The sequence below is a fragment of the Halichoerus grypus genome, chromosome 12 (genome assembly GCF_964656455.1).
Source record: "Halichoerus grypus chromosome 12, mHalGry1.hap1.1, whole genome shotgun sequence".
In the NCBI taxonomy this organism is placed as follows: domain Eukaryota; kingdom Metazoa; phylum Chordata; class Mammalia; order Carnivora; family Phocidae; genus Halichoerus; species Halichoerus grypus.
In genome coordinates this window covers 55,870,687-55,890,061 of record NC_135723.1, presented here as the reverse complement: position 1 = coordinate 55,890,061, position 19,375 = coordinate 55,870,687, and the positions used below count along the sequence as shown (strand labels likewise).

General features: G+C 36.6%; 1 protein-coding gene across 1 annotated transcript in view; it reads right to left on the bottom strand.

The window, feature by feature from the left end:
• Nucleotides 1-286: 286 nt before the first annotated feature.
• STK31 (serine/threonine kinase 31) overlaps nucleotides 287-19,375 on the bottom strand; it is an 80,783-nt gene continuing 61,694 nt past the window's right edge. Inside the window, exons 22-23 of the mRNA XM_036112474.2 lie at nucleotides 9,155-9,223; nucleotides 287-662 (exon numbers count right to left, since the gene is read on the bottom strand). Coding sequence (XP_035968367.2) covers nucleotides 435-662; nucleotides 9,155-9,223 — 297 coding nt within the window. The 3' untranslated portion in view covers nucleotides 287-434. The remainder of the gene's footprint in view (nucleotides 663-9,154; nucleotides 9,224-19,375) is intronic.

Genomic DNA, 19,375 nt, shown 5'->3' with positions numbered 1-19,375 from the left:
TATATCTCTGACTTTCTCAATAGATTGTGTGCTTTGTAAATATAAGGACAATGTTTTAATTACCTTTATATCCCCAGAATTGGGTACAAGGCCAATTATTTGTTGAATGTATCACCATCAGCGATTCATATAACTGAAAATCTGTATAGGATTTGTCCAATATCTAATAACCTTTTCTATTACAAGTATCATAGTCTACGCAATTTCAAAAAGTACTATAGACAGAAAATCCTTCCTTAACAACTCCAGTTAAATGAAATTTCAAACTATACAATTTTTTGCATAGCCAAACATGTTTTATTTTTCACAACTGGAATACCAAAGACACAACCCAACTAGCTCCAGAACACTTCCAGATTTTTTTCTGTTTATTTAACCAAACTAAACAAAGTTTTAAAAGGAACATCTGTAACAACAAAAAAAATACTAATCTATCAATCAAAGTTGGCTTCATCATTTCTTGTCTTTTCCTTATATTTATCCAAGTTCTCCATCTTTAATTCTTCTTTTTCTTTATATTGGGTATATTCAGTATCTTTCTCTGGGTTTGGAGTTGATTTCCCCTTTGGCACCAAGAAACATTCAGCATTCAAAACTTGCTCAGCAGTCATTGAACTTCTACAATAGATCAAGCTATAGAGGAGGGATTTGACATTATAATCCTGCAAGGAAAAAGACAGGTTACAAAACAAAAGTAAAATCAAAACAAAAGGACAAACCTGAAATAAGGAAGGAGGATCCATTTCAAAAACACTTTTAATCAATAATACAAAGCTAACATCAATTTTTCCTATTTAGATTTTATAAGATTTCTATAAAATTCAACTACTTTTTATTGGAATTATTACTCCAATAATAAAACAATGGACTTAAATCACAAGGAAAAACTGTAATAGGAAAGATAATCACAGTTGAAATATCTCAAAAACAAGTGAAATTCAAAAACAAAAACAAAAACAAAAAAAACATTTTAAGACTACCCTTTTTCCTCTTTTTTATGGCACTGGTCAGAGTTTGACACTGAAAATTTTACAGCTTCTTTGGAAGGGCAACCTTGTTTACTGGTCAACTGCCTATGGTTTCAGTTTTGAAGTGATCTCCAGGAGCTCCTCTACCACCACTACCATTATCATCATCATTATGGGGAGCCAGAATTTATTAGGTACCACTATTTCAAGGAACTATTTCAAAGTTGTTTGTATTACCACATGTAAACAACACGATAATACTGCTCTTTCATTATTTCCACCTGACAGAGCACCTGGGTATGCCTTTTTTTGGTCCCTCTATGATGACTCCAAACAGAACACACTTCACACTGAATAAAAATCACCTGTTTATTGCTACTGTCCTCATTAGACTCTAAGATCCTTAAGATCAGAAATTTTAATTTACCACTTCATCCCCAACAACTAGCACAGTGGCAGGGATACAGCAGATATTCAGTAAATACCTGATGAATGAATGCCGATGCCCATACTGCACTCTACAGAATATGTTTCTAAACATATTTAAAGACAGCACCTTCAGCAGGTATAACTAAAAATTACAAAATCTAGGGGCGCCTGGGTGGCTCAGTCAGATAAACATACAACTCTTGGGGACGCCTGGGTGGCTCAGTTGGTTAAACGTCTGCCTTTGGCTCAGGTCATGATCCCAGGGTCTTGGGATCGAGGGCCGCACTGGGCTCCTCAGAGGGGAGTCTGCTTCTCCCTCTGCCTGCCGCTCCCCCTGCTTGTGCTCTCTCTCTCTCTCTGTCAAATAAATAAATAAAATCTTTAAAAAAAGAAAAAGCATACAACTCTTGATTTTGGCTCAGGTCATGATCTCAGGATTGTGAGAATGAGCCCCACATCAGGCTCCACACTAGGCATGGAGCCTACTTGAGATTCTCTCTCACCCTTTCCCTTTGCCCCTCTACCCCCGTGCTCGCTCATGTGCGCTCTCTCTCTCTCTCCCTCTAAAAAAAATTTATATATATTGCTGGGAAGGTAAGCTGGTACAGCCACTGTGGAAAATAGTATGGAGGGTCCACAAAAAAATTTGAAATAGAACTACCATATGATCCAGCAATTCCACATCTGGGTATTTATCTGAAGAAAACAAAAACACTAACCCAAAAAGATACATGCACCCCCATGTTCACTGCAGTATTATTTATGATAGCCAGGATATGGAAACAACCTAAGTGTCCATCAAGAGATAAACAGATAAAGAAAACATGGTGTAAATTAAAGAAGCAGCCCAAGTGTCCACCCATAGATGAATAGATACAGAAGATGTGGTATACACACGCACACACACACACACACACATGGGAATATTACTCAACCATAAAAAAAAAGAAATCTCACCATCTGCAATGACATGGATGGACCTAGAGAGTATAATGCTAATAAGTGAAATAAGTCAGTCAGAGAAAGACAAATACCATATGATTTCACTCATATGGAATTAAGAAACAAAACAAATGAGCAAAAGAAAGAAAAAAGAGAGACAAACCAAGAAACAGACTCTTAACTATAGAGAATAAACTGATGGTTACCAGAGGGTCAATGTGGGTAGCGGAATGGGTGAAACAGGTGATGGGGATCATGGAGTTCACTTGTCATGATGAGCACTGGGTGATGTATGGAATTGTTGAATCACTATATTGTACACCTGAAACTAATATAACACTGTATGTTAACTATACTGGAATTTTAAAAAAATAAAGTGCTATTCTATGGCAAAAAAAAAAGAAAATATGGTATGTACATACACACACACACACACACACACATACATACAGACAGACACACACAATGGGAGCATTATTCAGCCATAAAAAAGAATGAAATCTTACAATTTGTGACAACATGGATGGATCTTGAGCATAATATACTAACTGAACTAAGTCAGAGAAAGACAAATGCCACATGATCTCACTTATATGTGGAATCTAAAACAAAACAAAAATGAAAACCAAGGTCATAGATAGAGAGACCAGACTGGAGGTTGCCAGAGGCAAGGGAGTAGGAAGGGGGTGGGCAAAACTGGTGAAGGGGGTCAAAAAAGTACAAACTACCAGTTACAAAATAAATAAGTCATGAGAATATAACGTACAGCAGGATGGTGACTACTTAACAATACTGTACTGCCTATCTGAAAGTTGCTAAGAGAGTAAATCTTGAAAGTTCTCATACCAAGGGAAAAAAATGTTTAGAACAATGTATGCTGATGGATGTTAACTAGATGTTATTGTGGTAATTATTTTCCAATCTATACAAATATCAAATCATTATGAAACTTAACTAATATTATGTGTCAAACTAATGTTATGCGTCAATTACACCTCAATTTTAAAAATGGAAAAATAATCAAGTTTTGCTACACGATATACATATTTTTGAATATAATTAAACCACTTATGAAATTGTTTTTAAATAAAATCTATCTTATAATCAATGCAATACAATAAAGAGTAAAATAATAATATGTCCTTAAAAAATGGAGAGGTATTATTTTCCCAACTACAAAAACAGTTTATCATTAAGACAGCAATTCTCCTTCAAATTAGCCTATTCAAAATACTTACAAAGTAACAATGTTTTTCAGAGGACTTAACAAGTTGGTGCCAAAATTCATAAGGAAAAATAAAATGGCAAGAATAACCAAGACAATGTGGAAGAAAAACATAAGGAAGGAAAGTCAAAGCCCTCTCTCTATAAAGATACAATATTTTAAACCATGGAACCCCATAGTGTTGGCACAGGGATCAATAAACAAGCCAAAGAACAGAATAGAGCCCCAAACAGATTCCTGAGTACATGAAAATCTGGCACAGCATAGAGTGGCATTATTAATCAGCAGGGATAGACTGACTATTGAATAAATGGTGCTGGGTCAACTATCTGTCCACATATAAAAAAATTTTTTGAACCTTACTTCATATATACAAAAATGAATTCCTGAGAGGTTGAAAATATAGGGGGGGAAATAGAAGAAAAAGGCAAGTTCAAAAAATGGTAGATGAAGAATATTTACCAGAAAAAATATAAAGATTCATTCATTCATTCAAAAAATATTTATTTAGGTCTCACTATGTATCAACTACTGACACTGGGGATACAATGACGCATAACACAAAGCTCCTGCCCTTACTGAGGGTACAGGGCAAATAGAATTTTTTTTTAAACTTAATAAAATAATAATCTGTTTTTTAAAAGGACACATACATACATAGACCTTTCTATGTATGTATCTATGATCTGGCAACTTCTAATCTGGTCTCTGTATCTATGACTTTGGTTTTGGTTTTTGTTTTGTTTTAGATTCCACATATAGCTTTCTGCAAAGATTCACAAGAAACTAGCAATACCACTGGGAGAAGAGACTTGGGTAGCTGGGGAACATATCAATAGGGATGTGCTTCTTTTTGTAACTTTTGAATATTATATCACACACATGTTATATGAAGGAACATCTATTTGAAGGAACTACCTTCAAACAAACATGAGTTGTACAATAGAGAATGAATTTATCTGAACTTAAAAGCACTTAAGCAAAGGCTAAAGGCCATCTGTTGGACCTATTACTAAAGAAATTCTTCTGGGGGCTGGGAATTAGTGAATTAATTATCCTCTAATATCTGTCAGTTACATAATTCTATTATTTCTCTCCACTTTTCATATGGCCCCTGTAATGTCTAAATTATAGTTCCCTCATATGTTTGGTAACTACATGTGATTACAAAATACACATAAAGAAAACCCCATTCCCAGCAATAACAGCTGCCTCAGATCACACAAATACTACATAAGCCAAATATTCTTCTAATTTGATCTCAATAAGCAGCTACCCACATTAAATAAGAACTTCTTATATTTATTCACCTTCTTTATACATACACCTAGCAAAGGGCCTAGCACACAGCTAACAGAATATAACTGTGGTAGGCAACTTCTAAGATGTTGCCCATTGATCCCTACTTCCTGGTATTCACATCCTTACATAATCCCTTCCTCTTGAGTGTATGATTGACCTAGTGAGTTGGTTATGAAAAAACTATTTCAGTCTAGCTAACAGACTTTCTACTCCTTTCTCTGCTTATACACTTTGATGAAACAAGCTATCATGATCATTAAAGCAAAGAATTGAGGGCAACTTCTGGTGATCTAGAGGGGAAATGAATTCTACCAACAATCATGTGAGCTTGAAAGCAGATCTTCCTTAGTCAAGCATTAAGACAGCCCAGTCAACAACTTGATTGCAGTCTTCTCTGTACCCTGAAGCAGAGAACCCAAATAAGCTATGCCCAGATTCCTGACTCACAAACTGTAAGAGAGTAAATGTGTGTTAAGTCGCTAAATTTCAGGATAATTTATTACAATGTAATTTTTATATCAAGTCTGAAAAAGCAGGAGTTTCAAGTGTTCTATTTGGATGAAGCTACAACCTCTAAGGTAGCAGTACTGGTATTTTTTTAATGACAAGAAATCTGTATCCTGTTTTTCAGAAATATAAAGTATTATCTATCACCTTCTTTGCTATCCCATTCTACACTACAGCCAGTACGTGTAACAAACAATTTCATAGTCTCCCAAAAGTTGTCTCCAATGTTTTTTACTCTTATCCAAGAAGTATGGCAAAGCTCCTTAGTAATCATTTCTAATGTGTGCTTTTTAAAAGCTAACTTCATGGGACATTAGATGTTATAAAACACAGTTATTTCTGTGGTCAAATAAGTTAAAGGACTACAGAGTTAAATAAAACTGTATGTGTTCCTTCATTACAGTCCAAATAATCAAAATGGCATGAGACCATGTTAATCTGGAAAGAAGAAATAAAACTGTTTTTGTTCATAGACAGATGACATGATTGTCTATGTAGAAAATCTGGAAGTATCAGAAAAAAAACTCCTGGAATTAGTAACTGATTGTAGCAAGGTTGCCACATATAAAGCTAATATACAAAAGTCCATCACTTTCCTATATACAGCAATGAACAAGTGGAATTTGAATTTAAAAACACAATACCATTTACATTAGCACACCAAAAAACAAAATACTTAGGTATAAATCTAACAAAATAGGTATAAGATCTACATGAGGAAAACTACAAATCTCTGATGAAAGATATTAAAGAACTAAATAAATGGAGAGATATTCCATATTCATGGATAAGATGACTCAATATTGTCAAGGATCAATTCTCCCCAACTTGATCTATAGATCCAGTACAATCCCAACCAAACTTCCAACAAGTTATTTTGTGGATATGAACAAACTGATTCTAAAGTTTACATGGAGAGGCAGTAAGACTCAGAATAATCAACACAATCTTCAAGAACCAAGTTGTAGAACTGATACTACCCAACTTCAAGACTTAGTATAAAGCTATAGTAATCAAGACTGTGATATTAAAGAATAAACCAATAGGTTAATGGCACAAAATAGACCCATAAAATATAATCAACTAATATTTGACAAAAGGGAAAAGGCAATACAATGAAGATAGTCTTTTTTTTAATATTTTATTTATTCACTTGAGAGAGAGAGAAGAGAGCACCTAGGGAAAGTGAGAGGGAGAAGCAGACTCCTTGCTGAGAAGAGAGCCTGATGCGAAGCTTGATCCCAGGACCCTGAGATTATGACCTGAGCCAAAAGCAGACACTTAACTGACTGAGCCACCCAGGCACCCCAAAGACAGCCTTTTCAAGAAATAGCAGTGGAACGACTGGACATCCACATGCAAAAAATCAATCTACACAGAGACCTTACACTGTACACAAAAATAAACACAAAATGGATCACAGATCTAAATGTGAAATGCAAAACTATAAAATTCCTAAAAGATAACATAGGAGAAAACCTATGGGGCGCCTGGGTGGCTCAGTTGTTAAGCGTCTGCCTTCAGCTCAGGTCATGATCCCAGGGTCCTGGGATCAAGCCCCGCATTGGGCTCCCTGCTCAGTGGGAAGCCTGCTTCTCCCTCTCCCACTCCCCCCCTGCTTGTGTTTCCTCTCTCGCAGTCTCTGTCAAACAAATAAATAAAAATCTTAAAAAAAAAAAAAAAAAGAAGATGACATAGGAGAAAACCTAGACGAAGTTGGGTCTGGTGATGACTTTCTAGATATAACATCAAATGCCATGAAAGAAAAAACTGATAAATTAGACTTGATTAAAATTAAAGATTTCTGCTCTGCAAAACACACTGTCAAGAAAATTAAAAGACAAGCTACAGATTGTGAGACAATATTTGCAAAAGACATTTCTGATAAAGGATTGTTCTTCAAAATATACAACGAATTCTTAAAACTCAACAATAAGAAAACAACATGATTTAAAAATGGACCAAAGACCTTGCCAGACACCTCACCAAAGAAGAGACACAGATGGCAAATCAGCATATGAAAAAATGCTCCACACATCATGTCTCAGGGAAATGTAAATTAAAACAAGATACCACTATACATCTAGAATACTGACAATATCAAATGCTAGCAAGGATGTGGAGCAACAGGAATGGTAATGCAAAATGGCACAGCCACTTTGGAAGACAGTTTGGCACTTCCTAACAAAACTAAACATACTCTTACCATACAAGCCAGCAACTGTGCTCCTTGGCATTGACACAATGAAATAAAAATTTATGTCCACACAAAAACCTGCACATAGATGTTTATTCGTAACTGCCTTAAAACCCATAAGCAACCTAGATGACCTTCAGTAGGTGAATAGGTTAAAAAAAAACCGTGGTACATTCAGAAAATGGAGTATTATTCAGCACTAAAAAGCAATGAGCTATTAAGCCATGAAAAGATCTAGAGGAACTTTAAATGCATATTACTAAGTGGAAAAAAGTCAATCTGAAAAGGCTACATACTGTATGAGTCCAACTACATGACATTCTGGAAAAGGCAAAACTATGAAGACAGTAAAAAGATCAATGTTAACCAGGGGTTTTGGAAGGCAGAGATGAACAGGCAAAGCACAGAGGATTTTTAGGGCAGTGTAAATACTCTGTATGATTCTATAGTGGTGAATACATGCAATTATACATTTGTCCAAACTCATAGGAATGCACAATGCCAGAGGGAACCCTAATCTAAACTATAGACTTTAGGTGATAATGATGTATCAATATAGGTTATCAACTGTAACAAAATGTACCATTCTGGTGGGGGATGTTAATGGATAGACTATGCATATGTGGGAGAAGGAGGTATATGGGAAATCTCTGTACCTTCCTCTTAATTTCGCTGTGCTAAAACTGCTCTTAAAAAAATAAAGTCATAAAAACAATTATAAGATATTTTTAAATAAATATTTTCTTTCTTAAAAAAATGGCATGAGAACTTTTAGAGCTTGATTATTATACTTCCATAAACTCATTTACTGCCATATTTATAGCCTCTTAATATCTAGTCATACGGGACTATTCCATTCAAAAGAATTTAATATTTTCATGTCTTAGTGCAGGTTATTTATTGTCTTTACCTGGAATACCACCACTTCATTCTACCTCTTATAAACTCCTAATTCAATCTTGAAGATTCACCTCAAACTACTTGGTGGTATTTTCTACCTACCTCTCTTCTCTCCACCTTTCTCTGCAGAATTAAAAATTAGGTTCCTCCAAAGTACTTTCTTAATACCCTACTTAGAGATCTTGGTTGTTTACCTGTTCACATTTCTAAATTATTCATTTATTGAATGCTGCAATCCTGGTAATCCATCATCTAGTTCAATTCCTAGTGTGGAATAGATCCTTAAAATATGTTTGCTGAATACATACATAAATGGCAAAGCAATATGAATGACAGATGACAAAGAAAAGACACAGCTAGACACTTATATAAATTAGCAAAACATTAATTTTAATATAATATTATCTTGAAAGATAAAGCAAAGACTATTTTTCTTTAATTATTACTTACAATATTATATAATTTGTGTGACAAATGTACAATCCAGCAATATTCTCTAGCAGTAATTCTCTGACAGTGGTCTAAGTAAGGAATTTGAATTTTTTTCAATATTTCTTTATTATGAATGCTATTTTGCATTCTTACAAAAAGCAGAGGATATCTTCAGCCAAATATTTATGTTTACATTACTGTTACAACTACACCATATGTTTCCAACCAGTAAATGACAAAAAGGTCACATACCAAATGAAACTGATCCACTTTCGGGATTCCATCTTCATTTGTTTCAAATTTCTGATTTTGAACAGAAAGCTGTTAAAGAAAATGAGAATGGATAAATTCCCAATGTAACAAAATACCAATCCTACAGCACAGTCAAACCTGGAATTCTTCATATTCTGGAGATAAGAGAAGAGCTCACTTAACACACATTAGCTCTTACAGGATAAAAACACTTTCATGTTAATAACTACTTGTTCACAGGTAACTAAACAGTTCTTGGGGCTCCTCAAATATCAGTCAGAGTTGATGAATACACTATAAGCAATTTCAATACTTCCTCACCTTACAAGCAAATATATCAAAACTTAGTAGCTTATACAATGTTGATTTCATACACTAAGTACAAGGAAAATAAACAAGCATGTTTCTTTCCTCCCTAATACTTAACCTATGTTCAAGAAAAACACGTTAAACTTTTAAAACTATTAAATATGGAGATTTCTTACATACACAAAATATTCTGAATCCTATGTATTCATCACCCAGGCCCAACAACCATCAACCTTATACATAAACCTATATAAATTATTTTTGAGGTAAATCCTATCCATCTCATAATTTCATCTGTAAATATTTTAGTACGTATTTCTTTCTTTTTTTTTTTAAAGATTTGATTTATTTATTTGACAGAGAGACACAGCGAGAGAGGGAACACAAGCAGGGGGAATGGGAGAGGGAGAAGCAGGCTTCCCGCGGAGCAGGGAACCCGATGCGGGGCTCGATCCCGGGACCCTGGGATCATGACCTGAGCTGAAGGCAGATGCTTAACGACTGAGCCACCCAGGTGCCCCTTAGTTCATATTTCTAAAAGTTAAAGTCTTTTATTTTGACACAGTATCATCACACTAAAACTTCAGTAATTTTTTTTTTTTAGTAATTCTTTAATACAGGCATACCTCAGAGATATTGTAGATTTGGTTTTAGACTACCACAGTAAAACAAATATCACAATAAAGCAAGTCAAATAAATCTTTTGGTTTCCCAGTGCATGTAAAAGTTGTGTTTATATCATACTGCAGTTGATTAAGTGTGCAGTAACACTATGCCTAAAAAAGCCTATATACATACCTTAATTTAAAAATACCTTATTGCTAAAAAATGCTAACCATTATCTAACCTTCAGTGAGTCATAATCACTGATCACAGATCACAATAAGTATACTAATAATCAAGAAGTCTGAAATATTGTGAGAATTACCAAAATATGACCCAGACACACTATGTAAGCTAATGCTGTTGGAAAAATGGCATCAATAAACTTGCCTGACACAGAATTCTGTACCTTCAATTTGTTAAAAAAAATGCAGTACCTGCAAAATGCAATAAAGTGAAGCACAATGAAACAAGATATGCCTGTATAAAATATCTAGTTTTCAAAAAATTTTTTTAAGATTTTATTTCTGAGTAATCTCTACACCCAACATGGGACTCGCACTTACAACCCCAAGATCAAGAGCCAGCCAGGCACCCCCAGTTTTCAAATTTTTAATCATCCCATAAATATCAGAAATTATTTTACTTTTATATAGTTTACTTAAATCCAGACCCAAATAAATTCCATACATTGTAATTTAAAAATGAGCAAAAGGACTTATGGTTTCTTCCTGCTCCTCACCACTAAGTAAAACTATGTTGGAAGTAACAGAACACAACCAAAGGAGGTCTCTGAAAGAGTAAAGAGGAAGACAAACTGGTTAAAGACCCCAGGACTGGAGTGTCTTATGATCCCCACAACCAAAACAACAAAAAAATGACTCAACTAGGATAAACTCAAATTAATGAAACTTCTGAAAACTAAGAACAAAACAAGACAAAACTTGAAAGCAAACCAAGAAAAACATTACCTACAGAGAAATATCAATTTGAGTAACAAAAGATTTCTTATGTGTAACCATGGAAACCAGAAGGAAGTGGCACAACATTTTTCAACTGCTAAGAGAAAAGAACTTTCAACCACAAATTCTATACCTAGTGAAATTATCCATCAGGAAAAAAGGTAAAATCAAAATGTTCACTGATGAAGGAGAACTAAAAGAATATGTCACGAGAAGACACATTCTTAAAGACTGGCTAAAGGAAGTACTTCACCCAAAAAAGAAATGAATTTTGGGGGCATCTGGGTGGCTCAGTTGGTTAAGTGTCTGCCTTCAGTCATGATTTTAGGGTCCTAGGATTGAGCCCCACATCGGGCTCCCCACTCAGTGGGGAGTCTACTTCTCCTTCTCACTCTCTCTCTGCCCCTCCCCCCACTCATGCCCTCTCTCTCTAATAAATAAAAAATTTTTTAAAAAAAAAGGAAATGAATTTTAAAAAGAGTATTAGAGCATCAAGAAGGAATAACAATGGAAAGAACAGAAATATGAGGGAATGCCAAAGATTATCCTTCTCATCGTAAGTGTCCTAAATCATATACAATGACTGAAACAAAAGTTATTACATTATACTATCTGATGCTTAAGACAATGATAGTTAAAAGTGGGTAGGGTGGGGGCGCCTGGGTGGCTCAGTCAGTTAAGCGGCTGCCTTCAGCTCAGGTCATGATCTCAGGGTCCTGGGATCAAGCCCCGCATCAGGCTCCCTGCTCGGCGGGAAGCCTGCTTCTCCCTTTCCCACTCCCCCTGCTTGTGTTCCCTCTATCGCTGTGTCGCTCTCTGTCAAATAAATAAATAAAATCTTTAAAAAAAAAAAAAAGTGGATAGGGTGAAGGAACCTAAACAAAAGGCTTCTACACTTCACTCAAAGTGTTGAAACACTGATACCAGTAGAATGCGATAAGATACATACATATATCATAATATCCATATCAACCACTCAGAAAACTATAGAAGGCAATACACTCAAAACACCATAAATAAATCAAGATCAACTCTTAAAAAATGTTCAAGTAACTCAAAGAAAGGCAAGAAAAATCAATGAATAAGAAACAGAACAAAACAAGTAATAAAATGGTAGGTTTACCCCCAACGTATCAATAATCACCTTAAGTGTTGCAACAACATGGATGGACCTAGAAAGTATTATATGAAGAAATAAGTCAGAGAAAGACAAATACCATATGATTTCACTTATATGTGGAATCTAAAAAACAAAACAAACAAAACAGCATTACATGCTGAAATAGATTACTATTTCCCTTATCTCTATTATCCTACATCTTCCAATGTGCATGAAAGCTTTAAATTCCCATATTAAAACCCTTATAACTGAAATATGTAAACTGTGGCTTCTGTTTTCCTGACTGAACCCTGACTAACAGAGTCCTCACACTATGTCCTATCCTGCATCAAAGCAAAGCAAACTGCAGTTTATAAATTAGAAGGCATTAAAAAGAAAAATCACAGGCTCAAAAAATGGAGTCACTCAGGTTAAGGTCCCATGTCAGTAAACCATGACTTACTACCTAATTTTAGTAACTGCAGTTTCATTCACTCCCCCAGGAATGTAACCTCTAACTAACCCACATGGGAATTTCCTGGTCAGCACAAAGAAATTTACTGACAGATCCTCTCCATTCCCTATAGGAGGATGATCTTGCCTAAAACAATGGAATCTTTGCAAATAACTTTTTTTCCACTCCCTCTTCACCTTTATTTCTACTCCCTCTTTACCTTTAAAAGCCTTTTCTGTTCTGTAACACTTTGGAGCTCTCTTCTACTTACTAGATGGGATGCTGACCGGCTAGTGAACTGATTAATAAAGCTAATTAGATCTTTAAAATTTACTCAGTTGACTTTTAGTTATTTAACAAAGTCTTATCTTCTAAAAATCCTTATCTTCTAACAAGCTCTTACTAACAAGATACTGAACTAGTTTAAGAGATAAAAGAGAAATTTGAGAAGTCCTAAGATAGTAAAAATGCCAAAGCATGATTAACTAGAAGGGCGGGATGAAGGAGATGGAAGAGTCAAAGAAGACTACAAGTTGTCAGCTTAGATGACTAGAAGAGACTGTTCGGGGAAGGCTGGGAGAAGTGGGGTAGTGGTAAAGAGTGCGCCTTCTGGAGACAGACTGGCTAGATTTTAATCTTGGTTCCATCTCTTAGCAGTCACTGGATCTGGACAAATCACCTAATTTCTCTTTGCCTCAGTTTCCTCACTCATAAGGCCACTGCAAGAATTAAGTTGGATAAATACTTGCAAAGTAACTGATACATAGTAAGCACTCAGTAAGTGTTACCTATTTTTGTTTTTTAAATTTCAGGTAACTTGGGACATCTGCATTAGCAATGTGAAATGCTGTCTTTATGAGAGCCCCTAGTTTTATCACTAAGAGTAGTGTGGTAATTAAACATTGACAATAGCTGAATCTGACTGAAGAGTATAAAGGGTTTCATTATTTATTCTTTGTTTTTGTGTAAAACTTTCCACAACAAAACAAAAACTAAGACAACAGCTTTACTTGTCCTAACTGGCCTGCTTTTATCTTAGATATAATGGTTGGTATGACAGACTAGATTTCCTTTCTTATAAGTGCTAGAAGAAAGATTACAGCAATCCTAGTGGTTTATCCACAGAAAATATATTCATCAAGGATGGGAAATAGGCTTGTTTTTCAGTCAACACTATCCCTCACGGATGCTATTTTGAGGTCATACCCAAGCTCAGTGAACGTGAGCCGCTCACTTGGCAGCGTCTGCTACACGGAAGGAACGGCAGCACGGGAACTGTGTATCAGCAGCTCTCAACAGGTTTCTGTGGCGTGCATTTTGTTGTTGCTGTTGTTTTTAGATTTTATTTATTTATTTAGAGAACAGGGAGAGGGGCAGAGAGAAGGAGAGAGAGAATCTTAAGCAGACTCCACACTGAGCGCAGAGGCCCAATGCGGGGCTCGACCCGGAGATCATGACCTGAGCAGAAACCAAGAGTGAGACACTTAACTGATGGAGCCACCCAGGCATCCTGTGGTGTGCATTCTGTAGTACTCTCATTCATGGTTCAACTCTCTGTTCACACGCCCTTTTTTCTTTCTTTCTTTTTAAGATTTTCATTTATTTGAGAGAGAGTGAAAATGTGAGAGATCACAAAGGGAGAGGGAGAAGCAGACTCGCCTTTGAGTGGACAGCCTGATGTGGGGTTTGATCCCAGAACCCTGAGATCATGACCTGATCCAAAGGCAGACGCTTAACCCGCTGAGCCACTCAGGAACCCCCCACACCTTTTTTTTCTTTCTTTTTTTTTTTAAAGATTTAATTTTTTTGACAGAGACACAGCGAGAGAGGGAACACAAGCAGGGGGAATGGGAGAGGGAGAAGCAGGCTTCCCGCAGGGCAGGGAGCCCGACGCGGGGCTCGATCCCAGTGCCCTGGGATCATGACCTGAGCCGAAGGCAGACGCTTATAGACTGAGCCACCCAGGCGCCCCCACCCCCTTTTTTTCTTTCTTATCTACTTTCAATTTATCATGTCTTGCTCTGTTTTAAAGCAGTTCTGTGAACTGATTGCCTTGTATCCTTTCTGGAACAAGATAAAGTATCTAGTAAATTAAGGTAAAGTTAGCCAGCAGGAAAGCATATGTACACAATTGGAAACTCTAGCAAGAGCATCAGATTACTGCCATAAATGTGGGAGCTACTAATAAATAAATGGTACTAGACACTATAAAAGTAAATAAGAACACCCAAGGAAAGGGTACACAGTGAAAATTTTAGTAGAATGTGAGCAAAATCCTTGGGGACACTAACAGTTAACAGGAAGTAAAGAAGAGTAAAAAAAAAAAGAAAAAAAAAAGCCTAATCACAAGGGTCAAAAAAACTAAGATGTGTCACAGAAAACAATGGGTAAAGGAATTACTGTGGATTTTTTGTTTTGTTTGTTTTTTGATATACCAGACTTAATAACCCTATTTTTAGGCTGAAGGAAAGATGCAGAATAAAAAGAAATACATTGAAGATACAAGCAAGATAAAAGTAGGGTAAAAGTGATGTTCTAGAATAGAAGATGAGAAAATGGGGTCAAGGCCACATGTGGATGGCTTGCACTGAAGGAATACTTTCTCTGAAACTGGACTAGAAGACAGAAGACAGGGTAAAGAAATGATTAGTTTGTAAACAGAAGAAATGAAATTTGAGAGAAAGCATATATAATCTCATTTTTTTTAAGAATGGGGCACCTGTGTGGCTCAGCCGTTAAGCGTCTGCCTTCAGCTCAGGTCATGATCCTAGGGTCCTGGGATCCAGCCCCACATCAGGCTCCCCACTCCACGGGAGGCCTGCTTCTCCCTCTCCCACTCCTCCTGCTTGTCTTCCCTCTCTCACTGTGTCTCTCTCTGTCAAATAAATAAAATCTTAAAAAAAAAAAAGAAGAAGAAAAGAAGAGGCAAGGTCTACTGAAAAGAATGAGGGTATGATTTCAATAGGTGCTTGAGGAAAGCAGTAAAAGTTTTAAAGTAATCTTTGAGGGAAATATGAGAATGAGCTGGCTGTGGGCAAGTAAAAGGACTAAAAGAAAGCACTGAGGACCCAAAAGAAATGAAACTGATGTGGTGGTGACATTGTGCAAAAGCATTCGGCTTCCAAGGTATAAAGGCATTCAAGGCATTCCAGCCAAATTAAGTAGTCCCATTCAGCATCAGTCCTAAAAAAGAAAATCTGGATATAATAGAACACACAAACATAAGAAGACTCTGAAAAGTTGAAAGAAGAAAGTGAAGTAGCTAGGGACACCTTGGAACTTGAGGAATGACACAATAGTGAATTTCCTGAGTTTTCCTTTTGATCCTCCTATATCCCAGAGGAAGTGCTAGAGAAGCCTGCAATTCAGAAACACGAAGAGCCACGGATCCAAAAAAAGCCCATAGAAAAGCCTGCTCCCTCTAGCCAAAGAACTGGGAAGAGAGTGGTCCAGCAGCAGAAAAACTTTTTGGTAATATTCCCTACTCCAGCCAAATACCAAATGAAAAACTCTCCCCTCCCATCCACTGTCAGCAGGGCTGAGTGGGAAGCTGGACTTCCACCCCCACCATTAACAAAGAGGCAGAACAAGGCAGTGTGAGATGGCATTAGCTGGCACTCTACCAAACTGGTACTGTCAGTTAGCAGGGAAGCTTAACTTCCAATCCTACTCAGAAGCAACACAGTGGAACAAAGCAATGTGAAGCAGTGTTAGTGAGACTCTATTTTCCCTTCTCCACTCCCCAAGTGTCAGCAGGACCCAGTGGAAAAGAGAACTTCCATGCTTACCAGGTAGCAACAAGGCACAAGGAAGTAAAACAAGGTGGTGGTGGTAAAGCAGTAATTTAAGTATGGCTCCTGCTCCCCAGTGTCAACAGGACTCAATGGAGAGATGAATTTCCACCACCACCCAGCAACAATGAGAAGAGGCAAGGCACTCACTGCAAGTCGGCATTCTGTTTTTGCTGGGGGGTCAGCAGAGCCCAGAGAGGAGATGAAGATCTAACCATATCTGAAACTGTACAATACACCTAACTGGGGGCCTGTCTGCAAAAAATGAAGGTTAAATAGGATGCAGAGTCTCAGAACATAATACCCGAATGTTCAGGATACGATCAAAAACCACATGTCAAACTCAGAACCAAAAAAATCCCAACCTGAATAAGACAACCAACAGATACCAAGATGACACAGATGTAGGGATTATCTGACAGATTTTAAAGGAGCCACCGTAATAATGCTTAGAGATCAATCACAAACACTCATGGAACAAACAAAATAATAACTCAGCAAAGAAAAAAACAGAAGATATAAAGAAAACCAAAAGGAAATGTTAGAACTGAAAAAGAACAGAATTTTTTTTTTAACTCATTGGATTGGCTCAATGGCATGAGGAATATGACAGAGGAAAACACCAATGAAATTAAAGAAAAATAGAAAGTACCCAATTTGAACAGCAACCAAAAAATGTACAGAACCTCAGGAACCTGTGAAACAATAATAAAAAGATCCAAAATTTATGTCATCAGAGTTTCAGAAAAAAAGAAGAGTGTAAGGCCAACAAAATACGTGAAGAAATAATTGCTGAACCAAATTTTACAAATTTGGTGAAAACCATAAACCCACAAATTCAAGATGAGCAAGCCTCAAAGAGAGTAAACCCAAAAAATATATGCCAAGATACATTATAATCAAACTGCAGAAAACTAAAGACAAGGAAAAATTGTAAAAGTGCTCAAGAAAAACATCACATTACCAAGAAACAAATGATTTAAATGACAGTGGATTTTTCATGAGAAACCATGAAGCCTCAAAGAAGGTGGCACAGCAGTTTTCAAGTGCAAAAAGAAATATAAACCTAGAATTCCATACACAGGAAAAAGTATTCTTCAGAAATGAAGGTGAAATCAAGATGCTCTCAGATAAAGGAAAACTAAGAATCTGTCATTGGCCAACTTATCTTAAAGAAGTGGTGAAAAGAAGTTCTTAAAACAAAGGAAATGACAAAAGAAGAAATACTGAAACATCAGGGATGAAAAAACAATAAAAAGTAAAAATATAGTTAAACAGAATAAACTATCCTCAAAAATAACACACTTTGGGAGGTGAACTCCTCCAAGCTCTCTGCACTTGGATCCAATAAAAAAGGAATGATGAGTCTCAGGTTCTTGACTGGGTCTCAAAGGAGGTCCAGAAACAGGAAATTTCTGTACAGAGGAGAACACTAGAAATATTAGTGGGTCCATTCAGTCTGGAACCCTTAAGTCTCCAGTATCCCATCTGCAACAATGAGATCAATTCCACTCAATCTGCTTATAATGTTAGAATCACTTCCAGATTTTAGGGGGCTGCCACCACCCCTTTTCCTTCTCCTAAGATTTCTTCCTTATTGGAATGTTCCTGACATGCACACATCACAGGCCACATAAGCTAGATCTAAAGAAATGACAGGATGTGGAATATTATTTTTCCCACTGTCTCTTACTTTTGGATTAAGCATCAAAACAAAGCATAATGTGTGAAAAGTACACCTAAATTCTAAAAAGAAGTGTTAAACATGTCCATGCAAGGCTTTCTAAGAAGAGGATTTCTCACCAAACAGCTCATAGAAGATAAGGTTAGATATGCCTCGAAAAGCAGATTATATAAGAGAAGAAAAGGAGTAAAAGAGAATACAGCCTGGATGTTCTATGATGGGGTTCAAGGTCGATGAAGGAAAGAAGAGAAGCTAGGAGGTTGCTGATACAAGTGCACAAAACATTGGAGATTTAAGAGCCGTTATAGTAAAATGAGAGATTAGGGAATCCTGTCAAGATAAAAATGCACTGGATTGGATTCTACTTCTGTAAAAGAAAAATTACAGAGGATCACAAAATCGTGGTTTTAGAAAGTAACTGAAATTGCAAGAAGGTATGCATCTCAAGTTGTTAAGAAGGTCCAGAAAACCCAAGGTTAGTTGTTGAATGGATCAGTATGATTACTAACATCTCCTAGAAATACATTATGAGTTGGAGTTTTTAAAAAATCTTCAAACAAGGCTCCAAAGAATTGCACAAGGAGGCATAAATAAGAAATGAATAGATGAACTCACCAAGAAAACATGGTATACTTAAAAAAAAAAAAAGCCTACTACTTCAGTACATAATTGTGGCTAAAACTTAAACATTCATTCTGATACCATAAAGACATGCATTCAGTCAATTAATATGTGAGTGTCTCTTCTGCACCCAGCACATTGCAGATATAGCAGCAAGTAAGACACACAAGCTGCCCCCAAGAAGCTCACATTCTATTGGCAGAAGCAGACAATAATAAACATAAATAAAAGAAATATATAGTACGTTGAGAGAAAACTAAAGCAGGGAAAAGGGTTGCATTTTAGATAAGAGTAGGCTGAAAAAGTGTCATTTGAATAAAAGAAATGCACCATTTACTTCTCTTTAAATTATTCAGCTTCCTCACAGCACCCACACACAAACACAATTTTTGTGTTTTGAAAACATTTTTTCAATATAACAATGTCAGAATTGCTCTAATTTTTACAACTGGCTTCCAACAAAGCCTTTAAGGATTTCACTGTAACCGGGGCCCCTGGGAGGCTCTGTTAAGCATCTGACTCTTGGTTTCGGCTAAAGCCATGATCTCAGGGTCATGATCTCAGGGTCATGAGATTGGAACCAGTAGCGGGCTCCACGCTCACTCCAAGTCTGCCTGAGATTCTCTCCCTCTCCCTCCCTCTCCTCTTCTGCCCCTCCCCTACTCGCATGCCCACACACGCGCACTCTCTAAAATAAA